This window comes from Hipposideros armiger, unplaced genomic scaffold, assembly GCF_001890085.2.
Source record: "Hipposideros armiger isolate ML-2016 unplaced genomic scaffold, ASM189008v1 scaffold_75, whole genome shotgun sequence".
In the NCBI taxonomy this organism is placed as follows: domain Eukaryota; kingdom Metazoa; phylum Chordata; class Mammalia; order Chiroptera; family Hipposideridae; genus Hipposideros; species Hipposideros armiger.
In genome coordinates this window covers 3,816,388-3,842,814 of record NW_017731425.1, presented here as the reverse complement: position 1 = coordinate 3,842,814, position 26,427 = coordinate 3,816,388, and the positions used below count along the sequence as shown (strand labels likewise).

Sequence of the window (26,427 nt, the reverse complement as noted above, 5' to 3'; positions counted from 1 at the left end):
AGGCTGGACCATTTTGTTGGGCCAGCACAACTTTTTCAACTGACAATGTAACCTGAATGCCTTCCCCGGAACCCAACCCCAGTGCGCCATGCTGCTGCTTGTTATTATCTTGTGACCTGCTGCTCCAGGCATGTAAGATACCCTGACCTAGCCATTCATCGACTCACTCATCTCTCACTCCCAATGATTTTTCTTCCTACCACCATTCTTGCACACACAGTAAATCATGGCTGGAAAAGATACCAAGATGAATCAAAGGGGAATACAGACATTTGAATATTGTTTTTTAAACAGTTCATTTCACTTCTGAGGATTAAAAAAAAAAAGTCCTATATAATTTCAAAGGCAGAAATAGCCCTAAAATTGAAATAACTTCAAATCATAGCATAAAATTTAAAAACTTCTATAACAAGTGTTCCTACTCAGTACTCACACTTCTAATCAGGAAGGGGCCCCAGCAGAACAGGACCCAGCATAACAGAGGGTCACGGTCACCGCTGGCAGTCCCAACCCCAGTGATTTCTGAGAAAAGGTTGGGGGCCTTTGTTTTAGGTTTACATTTAAATTTCAACAGCAAAGTAATATATTTAGTGTGTGGGTTATTTCTGTTCAGCTTACCACAATGCTCAAGTTCAGGGAAGAAACACCAAAAATGAAATGGAAAGGTTATGGGATGAAATGCTAACTGAACACGTTGTGTATTACCAGGACAAAACAAGGGGTGTCACACTTATCCCAAAGCTTTAGCTCTCTAAACTAGCAGCCAGTGGGTCGCTGGTTGTCTTAACAAGCAAAAAGTCCACAGCTGTGCCGTGCAAAACCAAAATAGCACCCAGCATACTACAAGAACTGAGTTAATATTTACAAACTGTGGCAAAGTAATACAAGGGTCTTATTTGGGGCAGGGGGTGGGGGTGGGGGTGGAATGGGGGAGTGGTGAAATAAAGGTTTTTACGCTCTTGGGAAAAAACCTTTTTTATTAAGTCAAAAGCCTAGAGTACAAATATTTACATTTAGTAAGAATCAAAATAGAAAGAAACCTTTAAATTAAGATGTTCTGCCATCAACCAACCATTTTCCACAAATGACAACTTTAGGCCAACCTGAATAACTGAAAATTTGTATGTAAATTTTTGCTTTCTTAATCACACTTTAAAAGTACAAAGGAACCACATTATTTAAAGAAGCTCAAAGGAGAACTATTTTGTAAAATACTGTTTTTCCCCCAATGAAAATAAACCTCTAAAACCTCTATATATCTCAGGTACACTGAGGTTTCTTAAAGGGATCACTTGTGCAAAGGTAAAAATCACACAAAAAGCAAATCACCTTCTCTTCTATTCTTTGGTCTTTGCTGCACAGACACAGACCCAGACCCAAGCTCCAGGCTCATTTCACTGTAGAAATGTAGGCCATACAAGAAAGAAATAAAATAATTTTTAGATGTAAGAGGCAACGGGTTAAAATGTCATCGAACAGTACATAGTACTTACTGCTGGTTCAACTTGACTTCGATCTGCAATATCTATGTGGACAATTTCAACAGTTTTCCATGTGTTTGGATCTAAACCGTGTACCTGTAAGTGAAAGAAAAGCGAAACATAACAAACTGTAGACTATTATTGCTAGGCAAAACTTTTACACTTACATAAACATAATGTTTACCTTGAGTCTCTCAGAGTTCATTATGAGGACTAAAAAATCCAAATTGCTATTTCATTAAATTAGCTGTCTGAAGCTTAGAGCAATCTAGAAATCTTTTGTTACCCCCCTGAAACCCTAAAATAATAAGGAGATAGGTGGGGGTGAGGACGCTTCCAAATTCACAGAAATCTGTCAGCATTATTTTCTGGTAGTCCTTAAAGATGATTTATTTAACATAATGTATCTGACCCATGTTTAACCCAAATGATACATGACAAAGTCCTTGTAGCCTCCAAATTCCAGACAAACATAAAGTGACATTATAATTAGATTGCAAGAAGCTGCACTGCATGGTCTTAAACATCTCCTGAATCTGATTATCCTAAAGCTATTCAGTTTCAGTATGATGTCAACTTCTCTATGCTTCATGTTGTTCCATCATTTATTTTTGAAACTCCATCTATGAACCAATTAAAATTGTTTTAAAACTGCCAAAGATATACCCATTTCAAAGCTGAAAATAGTAGACTAAATCATACACAGACTAAAGCATACTAAATCATCTCAATTACTCTAAACTTTAGAGTTACTATGAAAAAAACAACATGAAATATCAAATGATCACCTGGAAGAAAACCTCAAGTCAAAATATGTACTATAAATTATAATCCAAAAGTTCTACTAATTGGCATCAATAGCATAAAAACATAGTAAGGACAGAATCGACCACAATTACCATTAACTTACTCTCCTATTTAAGTGTAAGGTTGGAACAGTTCTCAAATGCACACCAGAAAACAGATTGCTGGGCCCCATCCCCAGAAGTTCTAATTCAGTAGGTATGGGGTGGGGCTTGAGAATTTGCATTTCTAACAAGTTCACAGATGCTGCTGCTGGTCCAAGGGCCATACTTTTGAGAACCACTGGGCCAAGAGCATCAACCTATATACTAGATGCCCTCCCATGTTCCCCCTCAAGCTTACCAAAAGTTAATGATTACATTGAGTCCTAACTGATTTTCTTGAAATTTATTTTAGGGATAAATGTGCACCAACTTGTAAAAATCAAGAGCTTGTCAACATTTTGGTAAATTATTCCAAGTACCTTCTCTTTCCTGCCTTTTGGCCATATCTCTGACATCAACCTACATCCCAACTACGTGGAATGAAGGTGAAAATTAAAGCAACCAGTTTTGCTACAGAGAGCAGCTCTGGCAAATAGAGACAAAAAGATGAAAGAAATCTAAAATTAAATGACTAAAACTGGTTTGGGGATTATCTGTGAATTTTGTTAATCTGTGCTCTCCCTGTCCCAGAGAAAGAGTTGCTGATTAAAAATAAAGGCAACCTTGGCCGACCGAGTTAGTTAAGAGCTTGCTCAAGAGTACGAGCTCTGAGCAACAGGGTCGCCAGTTCAATTCCCACATGGGCCAGTGGGCTGCACTGGAGCTGAGCTGCCGCTGAGCTGCCAACATGTGGCAGGCTCAGCTGCTGAGAGCACGTGCTCCTAACAACAAGGTTGCCTGTTCAAGATAGTGGGCTCTGCCCACCCGCAACTAAAGACTGAACTCGACACCTTGAGCTGAGTGGCGTCACTGGACTTAGAGCTGCGCTAGCTGCGCCCTCCACAACTAAGATTGAAGGACAACATCTTGTCTGTTCCCCTCCCCCAATTAAATCTTAAAAAAAAAAAGCAACCTCACCAAAGTCTACTCACACACCAAGGCAAGAGGATTAACTGGGAAAGCCCATTGTTTCTGGTTGCTCGCTTGCTTCTCCGCAATCTGACACACCAGGGGTGGCCAGGTGCTAGTCTAACGCAGGTGGCATCACTTTGGTGATAACAAAATGGACTACGGTATTCTCATTTCCAGGTGCTTCCGCACTGAAAGCCCAGAGGTGAAACTTACATTTTCTAATGTTCCCAAGTCTGGTTTGTGCCATGTTTCAATTTTAATGAAGAAATCATCTTTCATATATTCATTCTGTGGAAAACACAACAGCAAAATGACAGTGATCTTTCACTGGTTCTTTGTCTGCAGGAGCCGTCCTCAGCATAAGCATCCATGCTTTGACTCTACAAGCCTGATCCTCAAGCGACAAAGATTCATTACCTACCTATTTTTATAGACTTGTCAGGCAACCCAAATGCTGCCTGCCTTTTAAATAATTTAAACAACCCTACTTGTCATGCAGTATACAGGGCTAATATTAAAGAAGCTGTGAGGTTTGGTGAGCAAATCTGACATTCAAAGGAAGTAGCAAAAGCAAAATAAAATCAACAGGGAGATTTTGAGACAGGCTTAGAAAGAGCGATTAACACTGGGAACATGGGGTGGGAGTGTGGGCTGCCAGAAGCAGCACAGAGAAGGAGCCATGCAGCAGTGGGCAGTTTTAATAAAAAAGCAAGGAATAGCTGAAAATAATTACTATGTAAAGCACAGCTTAAAGATGGAAGAGCAAGTGACACAAAAAGTTTTACTCACCGTTACAACTGAGGCGCAATGGACAGGTAGGCAATAAAAGGGGGGGGGGATTTCAGAATATTAATTGAAGTCAAAACAATCTGTCACAATATTTAATATCAAAAAGATTAAACTACCTGAAAACAGAACATTAGTTTGTCTGCAAAACAGTTTTTACACAAGTCACACTATAAGGTACATTAGATTATGGAGTCAGTAATCTCATTTTAAAACAATGGCAAAAGGAATAATGTTACAAAAGCAAAAATGTCACTTATAATACTAACTTAGCAAACAACAGAAAACTGTTTCCGAAGTCTGCCATATTGCTCTATTACATGGCAATACTGTTGAAACTACACCAGAAGACACTTCTGAGTGTGGATGGCCTTTCTTTAAGGTTTCTGCATAGGCATACCTCAGATATTGCAGATTCAGTTCCACACCACCCTCATAAAGCGAGTATCACAAAAATGTGAGTTGTAATCTTTACTGGTGGAGGGTCTTGCCTTCAATTTGTAAAAAAATGCAGTATGAAGTACAATAAAGTAAAATGCAGTAACATGAGGTGTGCCTGTATTCCATTCATCTGCTCACCCCTGCAGCCTATGCCGCCATCAGCAAGACCTCCACTGACTGTCATCTGGAAATGAACCCATGCCCCTCACAGAGGTGTGGGAGGAAGAGCCCAATGCAGCCTCTCTTCTGCCACAACGTGTGCAGTGACTACCCGAGAACCCACAGAAAGCCCTGCTTGGTGTCCCCCTTGTCAAAGGCATTGGCACTGTGTGTCCCTCTGCTCATTCAGGGTGGAATGGCTGCTGGAAGCCAGGCTTACTTGTTCTACAGTAGGGGTACGCGTTCCAGGCTTTCTCGTGAAATACCAAGGAGCCTTCGGGAGCAATCATTCTCACAAATGCAGGAACTTTGCTGGGTGAGGAGAGAAAGATCAGATATATTTTCAATAGCACCATAGCTTCTTTATTGGCATCTATCAGACTACGTCAAAGAGTACTCTAATCAAAGGTGATTATGTTCTAAGTTCACGAGCTCATGTCCAAGACTGTTAGCAACAGCTTTTTATTCCCAAAGTAATCAAGTGGAAAATGAATGTAATGTGAAAATAAGAAAATGATTAAGAATATGATTAACCATAAATAGCATTTTTTTAAAAAACAGAAGCAATTCTTTGTTATGGGCCCCAGATCTACATCCCTCATGTGAAATCTAAGAGTTAACTGTAGCTATTCAACCTGCACATAATACAATACAGTCATGTAGCTAGACTACACTACACTGTGTTTCTTAATATTTAAAAAAACAAGCCTCAGTATAAGGAAGTGTCCCTAAATAAAAGTCTTTTAATACATTCTACAGAATAAACCTAAAGAAAAGTGACAATGTGAAGGACTCGTGTAGAAATGAGATACCAAAACATATTCAAGTGTAAAATGTTAAGTTTGGAAGATGAATGTCACCTGCTGCGTAAGTATGGTCAGAGAAGGGTTAAATATATAATATATGACGAGCTTGTGCAAATTCTAAGATAATCAGGAAAGATCCCAACAGATAAAATGGGCAAAAGATATGCACAGACATGCATGTTACAAATAGAAAACACAACTAGTTAATGAACAAATGGATAAATCAGTTTCACCAGTCTTCAAAGAAATTCAACTGAAATAACCATTTTTGATGATCATTTCATTATGTAAAAGCAGTTTTACATGCACAAGATTTTCACAGATTGGATTCAAATCCCAACATCACCACTTGGAAGATGGGTGACCATGGGCATATTAATGGGCTCCCTGAACTCCTCATGTGTTGAATGGAGTTCACATGACCTACTCTGCAGAGTTATTGAGAGGATTCAACCAGATAATATCTGTAATGTGTTTAGCACATTGCACAGTTCAATAAATGGTAGTTACAGCTTTTTAATTATAAGCTGACATGGAGCTGGATACTTTCAGATGTCTTTCTTCATTTAAATCCCCCAATAACATTGAGGTAAGCATTAATTATTTCACACAATCAGTATTTAAGTGGCTCAATAACTGCATGCCAAAACTATATCCTGTAACTACAAGCCCTATTATATATTTTTTTCCCGTATCAGAGCTGCTTCTCTGAGAACTCTGAAGCACAGCTTAATTTCCTAACTAAGAGAAAGAACAAACTAAGGGAAACTGGGACCCAGGATGGACTTCTGGCCCCATCAGACTTAGCAGTTGACCAGGGACAAGATGTAAGGAACCCCATACCAGCCAGAGAGCTGTGCAGTTACAGAAGAGGTCGTGTGGACAGCCCTTTGGTTGTCTCCTCAGAACATAAGAGCAGGTACATGATTTGGAGCTTCCACTACTATGGCAAATTAAATCACTAGAAAAGAAAAACTGAAGTATGACTATTACATATGGCAGTACAAGCGCAATTCCAAAAGCATAAAAAGATTCACCTGCACCTTTACATCCTTAAAAGATAGTAATGAAGGAGGGCTAATTCTTTGAGCACTCATTCTTTGCAAACGTTGGGAAGATTCATGCAAAGAGGTGTTGTATAAAACAAGAAACCAGGATAACTGAAAATACTATCACACTGAAAGCCAAACAATATCTAGCAATAGAAATTATTTCTTCCATTACTGAAGAACTGGAACCAAAATCCCTTTAAATGTGGGGGAGGTGTAATCAAGGTATAATGTAATATACGTGGATAATTTGTTTCCAAATACAAGCTACAAGATCACCTATCAATGTTTTCTTTGGTCAACTTAGAAAAAGGCAGGAGAAAAGTAGCTGTGTATTAGCTCAGAAACATATTTTAACACTATCCTATTTATTTCTAGGGTGCCCATATTCTAAAAACCTTAATATTCATCAAAAGTTCTAAAATTTACTGACCCAAACAGAAGAAAATTGGTAGTCATGAAAGGCTATCAAGAAGGCCATCAAGAGCCAAATCTACAAGAAAGCTTTAATATTTCTTCATCTTGCTCCCAAACTACCTTATTAAGTCTTATTTTCAGGATGCTTTTTTCCACTATGTGAATCCCAACAATTCCTTATATGTTTTGACTTATTAAGGAACAACCAAACCTTGGAGCCAGTTTTGTTTCCAATTTACTGGCTTTTTGCATTCAACATGAGAACATTAACAAAGGCATCCGTCCTGAATGAATCTAAGTAACCGATGAAACTTGGGGAAAATGCATAAATGGAGTGAATAACATTCAATTTCAATTCTATTTTACAGGAGAGGAAGTTTCACTAATGGCAACTTTAATATATTCCTAACAATACTGTTCTCCAACCTTGGTATCACTTAGGAAGACACTTTAATTAACAAAATGGAGCTAGGCCTTCAAAAACAAACAAAATAAAGACATTCCTCTTCGTTCTCTCAAACTACTCATGAGATGTTCTCATGGTGAACCAACACTCATGACAGTTCTGACCTCTAGGTAAACATACCTAGATTTCAGCTGTTTAAGAGTTAGCCATAGCATAATGCCCAAGAGCACAAAGGTCTTTGCCAATGCAGAGCCCTCCCCACACCTGAAGGTTATTTAAGAATATTTAATTGTCACTTTGCCAGGGGTGAAAAGGGAAACTAGTGCATTGTTTTTTACACCTGAAACTAATAATAATTTAAAAAATAAAAATAAAAAAGAACATTTAACTGGGAAAATTTAACCAAAGTGTTTTATCAATTGTTTTGAGAGGAGATATTAAAATCTAACCTCCACATTGCTGAATGGTTGTGAAGCTGTCTGTTTTGCGGTAAGATAACTTTGTCACAGTGATACAGGAAAACAAAGGGCTAACATGGCTTAAAATATAGATAATGAAAGACCATAATGTACACTGAACTTTCATCTAGGAGCAATCTTTTTTTTAAAAAAAAAAATCTGTTTCTGAGATAAATAATACCTTGGTAAATGATTTTAAGCTGTACTTTTCCCATGAAATTTTTTTATCTACTTATAAACAAAATGAGTTAAACTGTCCAAAATTCCACTTTTCCATCCTTCTCCATCCTACTGTGGATAAACATCAAAATGCAGAAAAACACAGAGAAGAAATTCAAGACCAAATTAATTTGCCATACATAAAAATAAAGCAAGTCAACTTTCATTTTTGAATCAACTGAAACACACCTAAAATCCACAGGGCACCTCATTCACTCAAGTACTTACTATGTGTCCAATGTACCAGAGATGTGTAAATAATAGTGTGCAAACAAGGACAATCTCCACCCAGATCTCACCTTCCAGCGAGGGAAACAGAAAACACTGGTCAACAACAAAAGGCAAAGAATGACCTGTCCTGAAAGGCAGTGAAGTTGAGGAACAGCGCACTGGCGGTGAGTACCTGGGGCAAGCGTGCTCAGGAAGGCCTCCCTGAGAAATGACATTACAGTGGTGACCTGAGGATAAGGAAGGCCAGCCACATGAAGAGATGGGGCAAAGGTCCAAGAAGAGCAAAAGATATCACCTGCTTGGGCCACTGTGAGGCCTCCAGCACAGCTAGACCGTAGTGAACAAGGAACAGAGAGACACAAGTTGAGGATGGTGAAGCGGGCAGGGGGCAGACAGCTCACAGGGGCCCATCTTACAGGCCAAAGTTTGGATTCTATTCTTTGTATGATGATGTTACTGAAGGCTTTAAGAAGGGGGATAAAACAGCCTGCTTTAAGATCATTCTGGCTTTGTGTGGAAGATTAACAGCAATGAATTAAAGATCTAAATGTAAGAGCTAAAACTATAAAATTCTTAGAAGAAATATAGATGTAAATTTTTGTGACATTGGGTTGGGCAATGAAGACAAGACATGAAAAGCATAAATAACAAAAGAAAAAAGAGGTAAATTGGACTTCATCAAAATTATACACTTTTTTTTTTAAAGATTTTATTGGGGAATGGGGGAGGGGAACAGCGCCAGAGAATCGGAGAAGGGGAACAGACAGGTAGACAAATTGCTGTTTTGTTCTTCTGTCTAGTTGGGGAGGACGTCACTTCACTGGCCCACGTTGGTATGATCATTGCGCTCTTCCTGGGTGAGGCAATCGGTCGCCGGTCATTGGTCGGCCGTGGTCAGCCGCTCACGGCGGCTCACAGCAGCTCTTGCCTGCTGCCGGGCACTCACGCTGGCTGCCAGCCACTTACGTAGCTCACGGCAGCCCACTGCAGCCGGCGCCGGCGCCTCACAGCAGCCCAGCTCCAGGTTGCGCTGTTGTTCATCATCTTAGCTGTAGAGGGCGCAGCGTCACTGGCCCTCAATGTGGGATCCGAACTGCGGCCCTGCTGCTCAGAGCTGGCGTTCCCAAGCGAGCTCTTAACCAGCTGAGCCACTCGGCCGGCCCAAAATTATAAACTTTTTTAAGTTTCAAAGGGCACTACCAAGAAAGTGAAATGACAGCTCACAGAATGAGCAAAAAAATTTGCAAATCATGTATCTGATAGGGAACTAGATAGATCTAGGATATACAAAGAACTCTTACAACAAAAGGGCAGCCCAATTAAAATTAGGTGAAAGATTTGAACAGATATTTCTCAAAAGATCTATAAATCACCAACAAGCATACGAAAACAAGCTCAATATCATTAATCAGCAGGGAAATGTAAATCAAAACCACAATAAGACACCACTTCTCACCTATTAGAATGGCTACTACAAATAATTAACGAACACAACACAAGAAAAGAACAAGCATTGGCAAGGATGTAGGGCATTCATACCCTGTTGGTGGGCATATAAAATAGTGCAGTCACTTTGGAAAACAAGTCTGGCAGGTCTTCAAACATGAGCTAGCATATGGCCCAGCAATTCTGACTGTAAGTATTTTTATAGACAGAGGGTATCAAAAAATATATACACATTTTAAGAAAAGAAAAAAACTGTATTAAAATTGTAATACTCAATATATACCGGTAACAAAAGATGAATACAAGTCACGTTTGACTTCTGCCATTACAAGAGGTGCTCACAGTGGTTACCATCAGCGTCCAGACACTTCTGATTATGGTGAACTCCTGTTTGAACAATGTTTCAATTTCTTCCCTAAGTACCGCCAGAGTAGCCCATTTTCTACAGTACACTACACTCCTTTAAGGTCCCCCATAGGTAGAAGTCAAGGGGTGTTAAGTCAGGAGAACATGGGGGAAACTCAACCGCACCTCTTGGTCCTATCCACTGTCCTGGCAAATTCTCATAGAGTTAAGCTTTGTCTTGGTGGAAGTGCAATGACAACCATGCTTCGGTCATTTTATTTGACCTGTCCTGCCTGTCACATGGTGACACTAGCATTCAATTGATTAACGCCATCTTTTGAGCGACCATCATACTACACATGGCTACCGTAATTCAATTCAACTTCGAAAAGTAATGCACAGGTGTGTCTCTTAAAATGTGTATACATTTTTTTGGCATTCCTTATAAAACCAAGTATATAAAACCAAGAGAAATGAAAACATACACACAGAAACTTGTATAAAAATGTTCACAGCAGCATTATTTACAAAAAGAATGGATGGCAAGAGACCAGTGTATAGGCAACTGGAGAAGTTCAAGAAAGAGATAACGGTAAATTGCTTTAATGTAGTGGCTATGGAGATGGAAGAAAGAATACATGGAGAGATAAAGAGAGAAATTACAACTTAAAATTCCCTGATTTGTGGGGAAAAAAAATAACCAGATAGAAATTGTCAAACTTCCAGGAGCTATAACAGTATGCTGCTTTGGAAAATTATAAAAAACAAAAATAGAAAAAAAGTATTTTCACATGACAAAAAGGAGAACAGCAATGAGAAATGAAATTCAGTTGACCCTTCAACAATGCGGGGGATTTGGGGTGCTGACCCCCAGTCAAAAATTCACGTTTCAATGGACTCCCTGAAACTTATAGTCATCCCTCCCACAGGGGATTGGCTCCAGGACCTGGGAGATAACAAAATCCATGGTGCTAACTCCCTAATATAAAGTGGCATAAACAATGCATACACTAGGTCCTCTGTTTCACGAAATCCCAACAGCGAATCGAAAGTACTGTTTTCCATCTGTGGTCGGTTGAATTCATGGATGCAAAATCTATGGATACACAGGGCTAACTGTATATTTATTGAAAACATTCCACATGGAAGTTGACCCGCACAGTTCAAACCCATGTTGTTCAAGGGTCACTGTATATACCATAAAGAGGAAACAGTGTATGTTAGTAATATATCTGACAGTCTTCTAGAATGGGATCACTCTTGATTTAGAAAACTTTGAACTGAGCAACAGTTAAGATTCAGAACCACATATACACAAAGAAAAAATTATGTGTTGATGGCTAATTCTCGACTCAAGAACGAATTACTATATTAGGCTATTTATTAATTTCTTACATTCAAAGGTGTTCTCTGAATGTAAATCATTTATAGTCTTTGCATTCTCAGGGGATTTAAACACATTTCTAAACCTGAACATAACTTTATTTCCTGGCAGATGACTCTTTTTGCTTATAAAAATGAGCTATTAACTTGAACCACATGAAACTCTAAAATGATTTTCAATAAAACCTCTGCTGTTTTCACCTTTGGAAAAGAGACAATTTTAGAGTTGGCAAAGCTTTATGAACTCTCCATTATCCAGGGCTGACTGAAGATGGTAAAGGCATACTACTGATGAGGAACAAAACAGAAGAAACCTGATTTTCCCCAAGAAGGGAGAGAAAGCAAACAACAAAAGGTCTGGTCAGGTCCGGCTGAGTGGCGCGTTGGTTAAGAGCTGGCTTGGGATACCAGCTCTAAGCAGCAGGGCCCCGGTTTGGATCCCACATGGGGGCCAGTGACACTGCCTTCTACAGCTAAGGTAAGTGAACAACAGCTCGACCTGGAGCTGGGCTGCTGTGAGTCGCCAGCGACGGCATAGGCTGCAGCTCCTGCAGCAGTGGGCTGCCATAAGCTACCATGAGCGGCTGGCAGCCAGTGTGAGCTGCCAAGAGCCGCTGTCTAGAGGCCGGCGACCAATCTGCCTCACCCGGGAAGAGTGCAATGATAATACCAACATGGGCCAGTGAAGTAACGTGTCTTCCACAACTAGACTGAAGAACAAAAGGACAGCAACTTGTCTGACCCCTTCCCCTGATTCCCCAATAAAAAAAGAAGAAAAAAAAAGGTCAATGTGTTCCTATGATGTCTCAGGAGAGCTCCAAGTTTTTCTCTGAAATACCATCTCAAAGGTTGCAACACATTTCCTTGCCTTGCTTCCCAATTCTTTGCCCAATAAATTCTCTCCTCCCTCCGCACCATCCACCATTAGGTGTATATTAAACAACGGAAACATATTCAAACTTTTATGGTAAACTGGGTACAAGACAAATATGTACACATATGGCAATACATGACTAGGGCAAAATGAGTAGAGTAACAAAAAGTGATGAGAGTTTAGGGAAGAATATAAGTAGTCAAGGAATGCCTGTGCACAGGACAGATATGAGCTGTGCTCAGGAAGCTAAGCAGGTTATGAGGAACCCAAAATCAGAAGAACCGAAGGGGCTGAACAGGTCACTTCTGGAAGACAATGAAGAGACTTACTTACAGCCAAAGGTTTTTATCTGGACAGTTATTACAACTGGGGATACGTGGATAATCATGAGTACCTTGTTGAGTTTAACTTTATTTTGGAAGAAAATTTGAGACTTTAAAGACTCATAAGAAATCGGATATGGTGAAATAGAATTTCTCTATAAACTCCTTTGCAGTTCACTTCAGGAAGTGGAAAATATTCTAATCTTCCCACCAGGCTCAGTAGTAGAGCAAAGTGATGAGAAGGTAAGATCTAGAGTCACAATGCCAGCCTGGGCTCCCAGCCCTCTCTGCTACCAAATAGCAGTGACATTGGGGCAACTTACTTACATAACCTTTCTGAACCTTAGTTTCCTCACTAGAAAAGACTGCCATGGGGAATCAATGAGCTCCCACCTACAACACTTACAATGACCAGCACACCCTAAAAACACAGCAAGTACTAGATTCTATGCTTAGAATTACCATGGGTGACTTCTCACTAGTGAAAGTTATCAAAAGATAGGGAAAGAATTTCATCCCATAAGAAGAATATTATCTGAAATTGAAAGAAACCAGACATTTGAAATGTCCCTTGAGATGGTCACTACATTTTAGATTTTTTAATACCTTGCCAAGATTGTTCTTCAATCTTCTGGTTGAGACTAAGTGTGCATCTTACCAACCAGTGTTTTTGCTGAAAAGGGAAGGCATATTGGCCAGGGAATCCAGACACCTTGATTACAGTGGGTAAAGTGGGCCCAAGAATTTCCAATATCTCAAATGTAAAAGGTGTTGGTGGTCTTAGCCAATCACTTTAGCCATCCAAGTTCACCAAGTCTGCAATTCCATTGATGCTATACAGTGACAGTGCACAGGGCACTATAGGTTACCCCATGGAATAAGTATGGGGAAAGGAACCATATATTACTGGACACATACTTAGCCTCCTTAGAGCGCTCTAAACCTAAGAACTATGGGTATGTCTTCAGCATGCTAAACTGATGCCCCTGCAGGATAAGTCTGATGGGGCTGCACTGCGAGCACTGTGACGTCACTGCAGTGTTTCCTACAGCACAGTCAAGGTCTCAGAACTTACCACAAGTGATTCTTTGCCCTTCCATAATAGAGTTACCCTGTGTGACACTGATGATTCTGAGTGTGGAAATCTGACTGCCCTTGCCCCATGACTATTCTCCCCCCTGCCAGACTACAGGGATAGTTGGCCCGTTTTATCTTTCTTAACACACAAGTTTTCAGTTGTTTTTCATTACTATCAGAGTGGCTATTATCTGCCACACTGTCCCCTTCTTTCCTTTTTCCCTTTCCTATCTCATGTCTCCCCATGCTTCCATTTACCCAGGCGCCATCTTTGTGTAACAAGGCCAGTCTTCTGCCGGCATCACCATCGTTAGACCACCTCCCTCCCTTCTCATGGGAGACCTGTGGTCATCAGGTTCAGTGCTTGCTGTCAGGCACCCGGGACTGCCTACTTGTGACCAAAAGAGCATTAGAAATCAGAGAGTGCATGTCTCCGTCACCATCCTACCACTTATTTGCCGTGGGAGTTTGGGTAAATATGGACTTTAGTGTCTTCTTACATACAATGTGTACTTTGCCTATTTCTCAAGACTGCAATGAGGTGTAAATAAATACATAAAAGTGTGAAACCAAACAGTACTATGGAATGATTTCAGCTCCTTCTAGGAATAAAGAAGCTGTTCCAGAAGGCTGAGTGTGCTGGGAGGCTAGCCTCCAGCGAGCGAGGCTTTTCCTTTCTTTAATCCATTAAAGACCTGAGAGGAATTCCTCGTCTCATCTCCAAGTACGCTCTCCAGAACAATAATATCTCTTGCACTAACTATATTTATATAGCTCTCTTCATCTTAAGAGGTTCATTATTTATGGCTGGAGTGTCACCTAAATCAAATGTTTCAAAAATAATATTTATCACTTTTTTTCTCATTAAACAAAAATACAGAAGAGTAAAGAATTTTTAAAATCACCCATAATCTCACCACCAAGGGAAAAACATTAACATTTTAATGACTCTGTTTCTAGGCTTTTTTTCTGATTAAGTTTTTTTTAAAAATATGTAACATATTACATATTTATGTACATATTTAGCAACTGGTTTTTTCCATGTAATAATGTATCAAACATTTCCCCAATAGTCCAACTCTTAGTTTTCAAATGAATGGTATTTTGAATCTATTTCAAGTTTATTCATATAAGGACATCACAGAACATCAAAAAATTTTATATATCAAACTTTTGGGTTTATTTTTAACCCCCAGAGGTGCATGTTTACAATAAAGCATGTTTTATGTATTGTTAAAATTCAATTAATGAGTAAATGAAAAATGCTTAGTAAAAGAACTCCAAGTATACATAAGTAAATTCAATGCCATAAATATTACATAGGTTATACCATTAGAATTCCAAAATTTTCTCTTAATTGACACTTGTTTAACATATACTCACAGGAATGTAAAGTACAGCGTAGGGAATATAGTCAATAATATTGTTAATAACCATGTATGGTGCCAAGTGGGTACTATATTTATCAAGGTGATCACTTCATAAATTATATTAAAGTTTAACCACTATGCTGTATACCTGAAACTAATATAATACTAAATATAAAAAAAAATTTTTTTAACGATATACTTAGGGTACAAATTAATAGAAACCATGGATAATTGATTGATCAGTTTTTGCCTTCATTCAAACCTGCATCAGCAACAAAGACATGCTGTGTTCTAAGAGAAAATGTCAATAAAATTTAAGGTTCTATAAAGTGATAACCTACTTAATACTCATGTGTCCCTATAAACCAAGCAATAGCCTTAAGTTGAGAAAATATGAAAAATACTGATCACCACAGGTCATCTATAACTTTAAGGAGCTGTACAAAACAAGGTGTTATTCACTTTAACATGAAGAGAATAAAGGCAAGAGAATAACCAAGACTCCCTCCTACCTTTAATAAACTGGGGAGACTACTGACAAAACAGACTCTTAAAAACCATTACTGGTCTTTTGTCCTTGGATAAATATTGGTATGTAATTTCTGTTTTATGCCAAAGATAGAGATTAGACTGCTAAACTCAGGAGAATGTGCAAAAGAACCTCTACAAACCAGAGATAAAAACAAAGAATAGATTTGAACAGTCAAGTCATACAAGAAATTCAAATGGTCAATTAATATGAAAAGACAAGTCAACCTCACTAATAAAGAAATGCAAATTTAAACAAGAGACTACTTTCGGTGTATCAAGTCAGCAAAAACTTAAAAGACAGCAAAATATGGGAAAATGAACACTATCAAACTCTTGAAGGGCAATCTGGCAATAATATCTGAATTTAAAATGAGTATGTCTTTTTTAGCAATCCTACTTTTATAAATTTCTCCTAGAGAAATAGTAACCTAAGGCATAAAGATTTATGTACAACCATGTTCACAGAAACATTATTTGTAAGACAAAAGCTGAGAAACAACAAAAAATACCAAGTCAACTTATTATTTAGAGAATGGATAAATAACTTATGCTATGTCCATACTAAGAAATTTTACCCAGCTTTAAAAAGAATGACACGACATTAAATAACAACATGGAAGGATGTTCATGCTCTATCATCGCATGAAAAACAAACTGTAGACCCTTATGTATGGTATGATCCCAACTGCTGTAGGAAAGAAATCATAGAAGTGATATCTCTTTGTTTTTAAAAAAATTTATTTGAATATGTATAGAAAATCTTACAGAAGGGTAAACTCTAAACTGTTTCTAGTGTTATAGATATATGATGGCAAGAGGTGGGGACTAAGTTTCTATTTTATCTTCTCTATTGTTTGAATTTTTTATAAGTGGCTATATTACTTTTACAATTTAAAAATAATAAAGGGGGAATTCTCTCAAAAAATTAAAATGCAATATATTGTCACATTAAATTTAAAAAGTACATCAGCATATTTACTAGTAAATTAGGTAGTTACACTGCTTCATAAGTAAGCTGGGTAGCTGAAGCCTAATTACTTAATATAATGACTAAACATCAAATGTGGATACACTGCTTACCTCTTTAGGTGATAAATCTTGTGTGTATACTGTCCCTTTTCTCCATCCTTCTCGTAAGGTTCATTCTTTAAGACTTCAATTCCTTCTCCACCACCAGTCTCATTCTTACTAGCTTCTGCAACAGAGTAAAGCTGCCCAACCTGATACTGAAATTTCAAAGAGTACGGAATTTCAGTAAGTCAGTAGTAACCGCAGAAACTTCTATGCTAAAATCTTACTGTAGATGGCATAGAAAAGCACATCCAAACCATTCAGCACGTATGTTCTACATGAAAACATGACTCAAATTAGAAATTAATGTTTAGAAAGATAATCATAGAGCTTCAAAAAACTGTATTTTACAAGATTTCCATTATTCAAGAAAACTGCTAATTACAAACACTCTGGTGCTTTACTACGTACTATCCACTTATGGAGAAAACTTCTTGACACTTGGTTCAATTTTTTGAATAATATACATTTGTATATCTCATTAATTTTACAAAATTCTAAGAAAGGTATGGCATGTATATAATTATCACTGTCAATTAAGAAAGCTGAGCAACCAGAATACCATTCTCAATAACAAAGAGGAAGGGTTTAAAGTGTAATAATAAAACCCTGAAAACCCAAAGAACCATTCCAGTCCAAATTTCAGTAGACCCCTGGGATCTTTCTTCCCATGATTTATATGAGACGAATGCAGTTTGGCCTTTGTCTGTTTAAACAGAAACAGTACTGGGTATACAGCATCAGAACTGTGAATTATCAAGTTTTTTGGTAAACAAACTTTTTAAAGAATTATAAATACTCAAGTACTACCATAAAAGGCAAGAAATTGCTGCCAGTGGCTTCTATCTAGTTCATCTTAAAGTGAACCAGAATTCTCAGTGGTCCGCACCAATACCTGTGAGTGGCCGTATTGTTCTCTGACAACGTGGAGTCACTAACCATTCCAACAAATGATAAAAAGCAAAGTTCTTACGTTCTAATTGGTTTCTAGTGACTCAACCAGGGCTTTATCTCCAATCTCTTCAAATCTGGCTGTCTTCCTCCCGATGATAAAGACAGCCAGAAGAAATGTTTTTTTTTTCTTTTTTCATAAACATATTTTTAAAGAAAAGCTACCTCTAAAAACTAATAATTCAAAACCAACATTTTATGTGAGGGACAAAAAATAGAGGTAGTTGTAAGTTCTGTAAATATATCTAAAAAGGGAATATGATGCTATCTTGCAGGTTAATTGTAACACACACTCTCCTCTCCCCTCCCCTTTTCTTTCTTTCTCCCCGCCCCCCACCTCCACTCCCCCTTCTCTCAATTTGGAAGAGTTTAGGAGGAAGCTGGAAATAAACACATTTCTTAAATAAACCAAAATTAAGTTTCTGTAGGGATTTTAGAATGCAGAAAGGGCTGCATTTCTTCTTTTGGTTTTTGTGATACAACATCAGTGTTAGTCCAGTAAAGCTACAATCAATCCTTAAGTCCTTCAAAATGTACTTTTCAACACTGTTATTTAAAAAATAGGATTAAAATGTTTCTAAGTCAAAGGGTAAATTTGATCTTGGTCAGGAACAGAGTAACAAAAATTTACAAAGAAAGAACAACAGTATCCAAAAACATGTTCTTAATGGACTGATATTTTGTGGTATGCTACTAGGCTTTCATTATCATTTTAAAGACTAACTTAAAGACAGAAGGTATGTTTATTAAGTCTGAGAATAACAGAGCTGAGATTATTTTGGGTGACAATACCAAGACTCAGAAAGATTTCAACAAGTTGCTCCAACTAGCTGAAACCAAAAGAAAAAAAATTAACAAAAATAAATGCTGATTTCCACATCCAAGTTCAAACAATCAATTGTACAAGTAAAGAATATGAGTGCCTGGCTTGTCTCGAGTGTTTTAATACAGTGAAACCTCAAGCACTACTGAGCCATATACAGCTGTGTTCCAGTCTACATTAAACAGTGCCAGATAGCTACTCATTTTTAGTTCTTGCATTTTTTTTTTTGTCTTTTGTCAGCTGTCACTTCTTAGGTTATCTGTTTGTTTTGTCTCACTTCCAATTCACTGCTTCTAATCTACTGTCAGCTCTAAGAAAACCAGATAATTTAACAAGTACAAACTGTATGCAAGTTTCAGAAGGACCCAGAGGGCTTTACGTGTTTTGCTATACATATCCTGATTTCTTAGAAGTCTTCTCTGCTTTCATCCTCATTCTTGGCTATACTACAGATAGCTACAACTGCAGAACATGCAACTTCTGAATGGGTGGTGTATTTCTGTATTGTGTGCAGATCAAGGGAGACAATAATGTCTTATAGTTATGTGCTGGTCAGACCACGTCTGCAATACTGTTTTAAGACCAATAAGTACAACAAATGCGGTAGTGAGACCAGCTGGTGAGGAAGTTTAGAGGTCATGTTATATTAGGCCAAATGAATGTGTAACCTCATGCAGAGAAGATGGAACAAAAGGGACTGGAGGAGAGAGAAGTGCCAAAACAAAACCTGAAGGGTTACCATATGCAAGACAGAATAAGCCCATTTCCCACTGCTCAAGTGGAAGGAACCTAAACAACAGTCAAATATTATAGAAAAGCAGGTTTTGGTTTAAAGACAAGTGTATAAAATATCCAACAGGAAAGTAAACTGCTTCTCTAAGCAGCAAGTTTCTTAGCCTTAAAGTGCTTAGGTTGAAGCTGGAACCTCCTTTCCTTGGATATTGTAGACAGAATTCCTGCACTAGACAGGAGGTTAAACTACATTCTTTGGACCCTTCCAAAACAAAGCAGTGGAATAGACATTCATTTACAATTATCTGTAATCTTCTCTGTAACACACCTTAATTCATTTTGTCACATAAACTAAAATGTAAAGGTAAATGAATACAACAAAGACATGACTTGAGATTAACATATCAAAATGAACTATCTCAATAAAACACGGAAGTAAACATGACTTACCTCTTGAACAGAACAGGGCAAAACCACACGGCTAAAAAGACAAAAGGTAAAAGAATGTATGTTACATATGGAATAGTTGGCTTTAAAACACAGATCTCTATGTTTAAAAGAGCTTGTACTTTAAATACAATGATAGCCTGGAACAATGATAGCTTGGAACATTTATGGAAGAGGGTTTTTTGCAATGCCTATAGCTCTAAATAAGGGTTTTTTAACTGGGGAAATAAAACTATCATTCCAGGCTCTCAACTATCACCGGCATTTAGCGTCCTCATTATACTAGGAACCCAAGCATACACCTGAGGAGATGCGTGGAGAGAAAACTCACCACTGAAAATTATAGGGTATAAAATGTATTATTTGTATGTCTGGTCAGGTTGCTCTCATGAAATTTTTAGTATGGTTTCACTCTCCATCTATACACTATTCATTTGTTTTTATGATATTTCTCAAGCAATACATGTCTTGAATCTCATGAGTGAATGCTTCCAAAAATTGATCCCCACTACCCAATTATTCCTCAACTTTATTAAGAGAAAAACAAGTAAACGGTCCTTTAGACTTTATATAAAAAAAATACTACTATGGAAAATACCTTGAACCTTATAAATATAACCCAGGTAAATTCAATATAAGGTTGATATGTGTTTTGGTTTTGTCCAACAGAATTTGTCACTGGACATACAAAAGGACCTACATGGAGGGTACTATTTCTGAAGATGAATTCTTCAAAAAAGAGTATTATGGTGAATTATTTTATATTAGAATGTTGCATTTCACCTCCAGATTTTTATAGAAAGTTTTCACTACAAACTCTGAAAACCATCCCTGAATATCAATTGTCTCATAATAATAGCTGGTGTCCAAAATAGCAATTTTTTTGTTTTTGTTTGGCCTGGTTCTTCTCAGACTTTCCCCCCTAACCATTAAGCTACTATAGCAGTGCCATTTAAAAATCTCATTTTAACTCTATTATAAGGACAGGGGAAAAAAGAAAATCTCACAACCGTCACCTTGATTTGCATTTTATAGAAAATTCCCAGTTTTCCTCATTCCAATTTCTCTTCAGCTGCACTTTCCACCTACTTCTCTCTCCCTATTCTCCTCAAACATGTATGCTTGAATATTCACATCACCTTAATCTCCAATATGTATAAAACATGTCTCCTATAATGACCTCCTCCTTGACTACTGGAGGTCACTCATCACTCTGTCTTTCTGATAACGGCCATCTAAAAACAATGAATATTCTCAAACTCACGATGGTTACTAATTTCTACTTTCATCAAGAGTAAACTTGTTACACGAAGTCCTTCCAAACCTAGTCTAAATTTTAGCTGTCTCCTCCAGGTACACACAAACTTGCTCACTGCCTCAGTAACAGGAAATAAACTGAGGAGAAGGAGTGGGGTCGTCAGAGGGAAGGAAGATTAGGATATGGGTTGGGAGCATATTTTGGAAGACACAGGAAGATATGGACAAAGATACAGGTTGGGAAAATATTTTCAGAGCCTGCAATATAATGGTAAGAAATCTATTAAAAGTATCAGGAGGGCCGGCCGAGTGGCGCGATGGTTAAGAACTGGTTTGGGATGCCAGAGGGCCCCGGTTCGGATCCCACATATGAGGGCCAGTAACACTGCCCTCCACAGCTAAGATGCTGAACAACAGCTCAACCTGGAGCTGGGCTGCCATGAGTTGCCGGCGACGGCGTAGGCTGCAGCCCCTGTGGCAGTGGGTTGCCATGGGCTACCGTGTGTAGCCAGCGTGAGCGGCCAGCAGCCGCAGTGAGCAGCTGTCCAGAAGCAGGCGACTGATCTGCCTCGTCCGGGAAGAGCGCAATGATGGTGCCAACCTGAGCCAGTGAAGCAACGTCCTCCACAACTAGACTGAAGAACAAAACGACAGCAACTTATCTGTTCCTCTTCCCCAATTCCCCAGCGCTGTTCCTATCCCCCAATTCCCCAATTAAAAAAAAAAAATCTAAAAAAAAAAAAAGTATCAGGAAACAAGGAATCCTGGGAGGTTGTTCCAAAAAAGTTAAGAGACATAACTACAGCTATCCTGAAGAAGTAATCTGTAGGTGGTTAAAAATATTGAGAAGCAAGAATGTTGGGAAAAACCATCTTTTGGGAGGATGGGCAAGGGCTTACGAAGGTCTGAACCAAGATGATGCGCTGCAGAGGAAATGGAAGGAAGGAATACAGAGCAAAGAGTTAGACTTCCCTCAAGTTTCACGAAACCAAAGAATCTACACTGAGGAATTTCAGCAACTACTCACTAGCAGGAAGATACCTACTTTTATATAAATTACACTTCCAGGGAGACTTATTTCACAAAATGCAAGTGACTGATTAAGGTATTCTGAATGAGTGATGAGTCAAGTAACTTCTTCAAGATTTGCTTAATAAAATGTAGAAGAGAAGGAACAGACAGGTTTTGATTTTCTAAGACTAGTCTAAAAGCAGTACAGGTATCCCCCACATTTTGAAAGTACACCACTTTCTTTTATGAAAGATCTACATTAGTACCTGTTTTCGTTAATAGAAAGAAATAACACTGAGGATTTTTTTCAGTTTCACAAAAAAAAAAAAAAAAGGAAAGAGAAAATAGTGTTCAGCATTTGTTTTGCAGGAGCTGTCACAGAGGCAGCTCAAGACTGTTGGCAGCAAGAATGGCCCCGCCAATCTCCTTCCCCAGGATCTCAGCATCAAGCTGCCAGAGCTTTGAACTGTGTCTGTGAGCATCTCTGCTTTATCTTGATTTTTTTGTGTGCATCTGTTAGCAAGATGTGTCCTAAGATATCAAAAAAGTGTAAGAGAGCTCATAAGGGTATTACACTTGGCATAAAACTGGTTGCAATTAAGTGTATTTGGTAAGATTTTGTAGGTTCTTTTTTTGGGTCTGGGAATGCTCAAAAATTTTTCATATACAGCTAACCCTTGAACAATACAGGTTTGAACTGCGTGAGTCCACTCACACACAGATTTCTTTTCATTAAATAGCTGTTTAAATCCGTGGTTGGGAGTCTGAAGATGCAGAGGGCAGACTGTATGCATCATCTACACTCTTTTATATAGGGGACCCAAGCATCGGCAGAATTTTGGTACCTGGGGGGGTCCTGGGGCCAATCCCCAGCAGGTACCAAGGCACAACTAAGTTTTTGAGGAGTCAAAAGTTATATTCAGATTTTTAACTGTGGCAGTGGGGTCAGTGCCCCTAACTCCCCCACACCCCACACTGTTCCAAGGGTAACTGTAAGTTAATGATAACTGCTTCTTTGCTTTACGCCATTTTGGTTAGTGAAAGGTTCATTGAAACACTCTACTTTTGAATAGTGGGGAAAACTAAACAGGCATACGTCATTTTACTGTACTTCACAGATACTGCGTTTTTTACAAATTCAAGGTCTGTGGCAACCCTGTGTTGAACAAGTCTACTGGCACCATTTTTCCAATACGCTGAGATGATGGTTAGCATTTTTTAGCAATAAAGTATTTTTAATTAATGTATGTACATTTTTAAAAACGCAATGTTATTGCACATTTAACAGACTACAGTATCGTGTAAACATAACTTTTATATGCACCAGGAAACCAAAAATTCGTGTGACTCGCTTTACTGTGATACTCACTTGATTGCGGTGGTGTGGAACCAAACCCGCAGTATCTAAGAGCTATGCCTGTATTTGAAAACTTTCAAACTTCTCTACAAATCCTCATGAAAATAATTTTCCAAGTGGAACTGGCAACTAGTTCTTTAAAACCAGGACTTTATGCTAATGGCAACTTCATCTATTGCTTAAGTAATAACTTGAAGGGAACGCCCCACCCTGAAAGGTAAGTTCTAACCTTTTAATTCATGTCAAAAATAGATGGCATTTTTAAAAACAACAAACATTTGCCAAAGAATTTTAAGTTTACCAACATCTTCACATAGCAATGATGTATTCACTGCTCCTGACCAAAAACAATTTTAGAAAAGCTGACTTGCAAGTAAGAATATTTTTTTCATTCAACAACACTGAGTACTTAGTATGCGAGACTAGATGGTGGGCTGGACACGCCTCACATAACTATCAACAGAATCTACTAAACACCTAATTCACATTTTAGGAGGGAGGAAATAATTCTAATAAAAGCAAAATGACTAGATCTGTGATTTAAAATCAGTTCTGCAAATCACTTGCTATGTGACTTGCGCCAAGTCAATTTTCTTCTGTCTTATTTCCTCTACTTGTCTTAATATCTGCCACCTACCTACATTACAAAGATGTCAGAGCAATAAATGAGATAACGCTTGCATAAACTGTATAAACAACCTGGCAGAAAAGTTTTACGTAAATCCAAAGTTCAATACTATAAATAAGCTTTAACTGAAAAGGTGTCCTTTCTCAGAATACCTGTCACTGACTCAATTATAATTTTTCATTAATTTAACAAATATTTACTGAGCACTTATTTATTATGTGCCAGGGCCTATTTTAAGAGCTGGGGATATGGGAGTGAGCAAAGTAGACAAATTCATGGAGCTTATGTGTAGAAAGAGAATACATCTAGTAAAATAGAAAATATAATAATTGTATTGCATGGTAGATGGTGATAATTGCTACTACGGAGAATAAAGCAGGGAAGGCAGATACCAAAAGATGGGGATTGCAATTAGGTCTTCAGAGAAGAATTCCCTAAGAAGGTGATATTTAAGAAATAGCATGAAGGGGGCGAGTGGTGAGATAATGGAAGAGCACTCGGACAGAGGGAACAAGCAGAAAGGCACTGAACTGATTTTCCTAGGGTGGCGGAGGAACAGCAAGCAAGCGTGTGAGCTTGGAATGGGCAAAGGTAATAAATGAGATCAGAGCCAAAAAGAAAATAGTATAAGACCTCTTAGGCTGCTGTAAAGGCTTTGGCTTTTATTCTCAGCGAGATAGGGAATCCTTCCAGGGTTTTAAGCAGAGAAGCAACAGGAGTCGTTTCCTTTTTAAAGGAAGTTTGAGAACACTAAAAATAAGGTGTCTGGAGATAACGAAATTAATCCAAAATGTTTAAGAGTTTCAAGTGAAAGGAGCATATGAAAAACTAAAGAGCAGGCCATACTTGAAATCCCTAGTTGCCCAAGGGATGACGACGAAACGAACCAGCTGTGACAGATGAACAATCACTGCCAACCAGATTTCCTGTGATATTCAGTCCTTGAGGGTAGGAAATACCGGAATTTTTCAACAAAATCACTTTGCCGGTCTAATGCACCTGGAAACCCTTCTATTTGACACACGTGTTAACACCCCACCTCAACCCGGTTAAGTAGGTGGAGCCCAGAGTGAGCCCCCACCTTAAAGATGTGGAAACTGAGACTCAGGAGCAGAGAGATGGCTCTGCTGTCAAGTCAACTGAGCTGCCCCGTGGAGCGCAGGTTTTCGGGACTCCCGAAGCTCCTGCATGAACTTCGGGGCACCTACGTCCCACCTCGAGTTCAAACATTAGGGCTGCCTTCACCCGACAAGCTTATCTTCCGCGGATTTCAGAAAGGCCCCACCCCAGACGGCAAATCACAGTCAGACCCACAGCGTCTTCCCCACCCGCCGTCTCACCGGCGGGCCCGGGGATGGGGGGTTGGGGAGAAGGCGGGTCCCAGCGGAAACTCCCGGCCGCGCCTTCCCCAGACACGCGCTCCGGCCAGGATACAGCCGCCTCCGCCCCGGGGGAGACTGCAGCAGTGTTACCACAGCAACGCCTGGAAGGGGGTTTTGGGGACGCGCTGTGGAGGGGCCTCGAGTGGGCCGGGGGCGCAGGCCGAGAGGAGGGGGCGCGCGCAGGAAGCGGCCGGCTCGCTCCTTCTCAGGAATATTCCACCGTTTCTCAATCAATGAACCTCCCACCACGACTGTCCTGGAACCTTGTTCGCGCCCACGGACCCACTCACAATTCCTTAATCAGCACCATCTTCCCGGAACCCCCTCACAGCTGCTGCCGCTACCACCGCCGCCGCTACCACCGCTCAGGGCGCCTGCGTGGCCCCGCCTCCCTGACCACCGACTCACCTCGGCGCCTGCGCGTCCACACCCTTCCGCCGAGACCCGTCGTGTCAGCGCGCGAGAGGGGCTAGCTCCGCCTCAGTTCCGCGCCCCACCCTGGGCGCACGAGACATCCACTGCGGTTGCGCGGCCGGCCGGAGGGCGTGCGGCTTGTACTGCGACTGCGCAAAGCCGGCGCGAGGTCGCTGGTCTCCTCCCATAAAGCTCCTCCCTGGAGCCAAGTTCCCTCGGGGCGTCTGAGGAGCCTAAACCTTCTGGTGAGTGTTGCAGTCACTTCCTTGAAAGCAGCTTTCTGGTGACCAGCACTAAACTCTCTCACTGCTTTTGAGAGAGGCCCGCTTTCTTAACGGACGCCTCACTTTCGAAGTCTACGTACGTTAAAGACTGCTGATGGGTTCGGGATGCAGACGCCGCCAGGTCCTGTTCCCCGTGGTGGCCTTGTCAGATTCCGCGGGAAGAGGTTCACTTGGCTGACGTGCGCGTTCCAAAAGCCTCGTGAGTGCGGCCGTCTGACCATGACACACCTTGCTAGGGCCATTCGCGTTCCCCCACAACCCAACACCCCTGCCCGGGAATCCAGAACCCCACACTTACTGTGACTAGACCGGAAGTACGTCTGACACACTGAGTCCCCCTTGGGGAAAAGAGGGGCTCACCTTTAAGACCCAGGAAGGCGTTAGCGCAGTCGCAGCGAATGACACGACC

At 39.7% G+C, this 26,427-nt stretch overlaps 1 protein-coding gene across 2 annotated transcripts in view; it reads right to left on the bottom strand.

Moving 5' to 3' along the window:
* Nucleotides 1–25,703, bottom strand: part of PITPNB (phosphatidylinositol transfer protein beta) — a 65,631-nt gene extending 39,928 nt beyond the window's left edge. For both annotated transcript variants that reach the window (XM_019643209.1, XM_019643208.1), the window contains exons 1-7: nucleotides 25,611–25,703; nucleotides 19,689–19,719; nucleotides 16,742–16,887; nucleotides 4,947–5,038; nucleotides 4,130–4,137; nucleotides 3,554–3,628; nucleotides 1,494–1,577 (exon numbers count right to left, since the gene is read on the bottom strand). In XM_019643209.1, the coding sequence (XP_019498754.1) occupies nucleotides 1,494–1,577; nucleotides 3,554–3,628; nucleotides 4,130–4,137; nucleotides 4,947–5,038; nucleotides 16,742–16,887; nucleotides 19,689–19,719; nucleotides 25,611–25,630 (456 nt within the window). In that variant the 5' untranslated portion in view covers nucleotides 25,631–25,703. The remainder of the gene's footprint in view (nucleotides 1–1,493; nucleotides 1,578–3,553; nucleotides 3,629–4,129; nucleotides 4,138–4,946; nucleotides 5,039–16,741; nucleotides 16,888–19,688; nucleotides 19,720–25,610) is intronic.
* Between the last annotated feature and the right edge of the window lie 724 nt (nucleotides 25,704–26,427).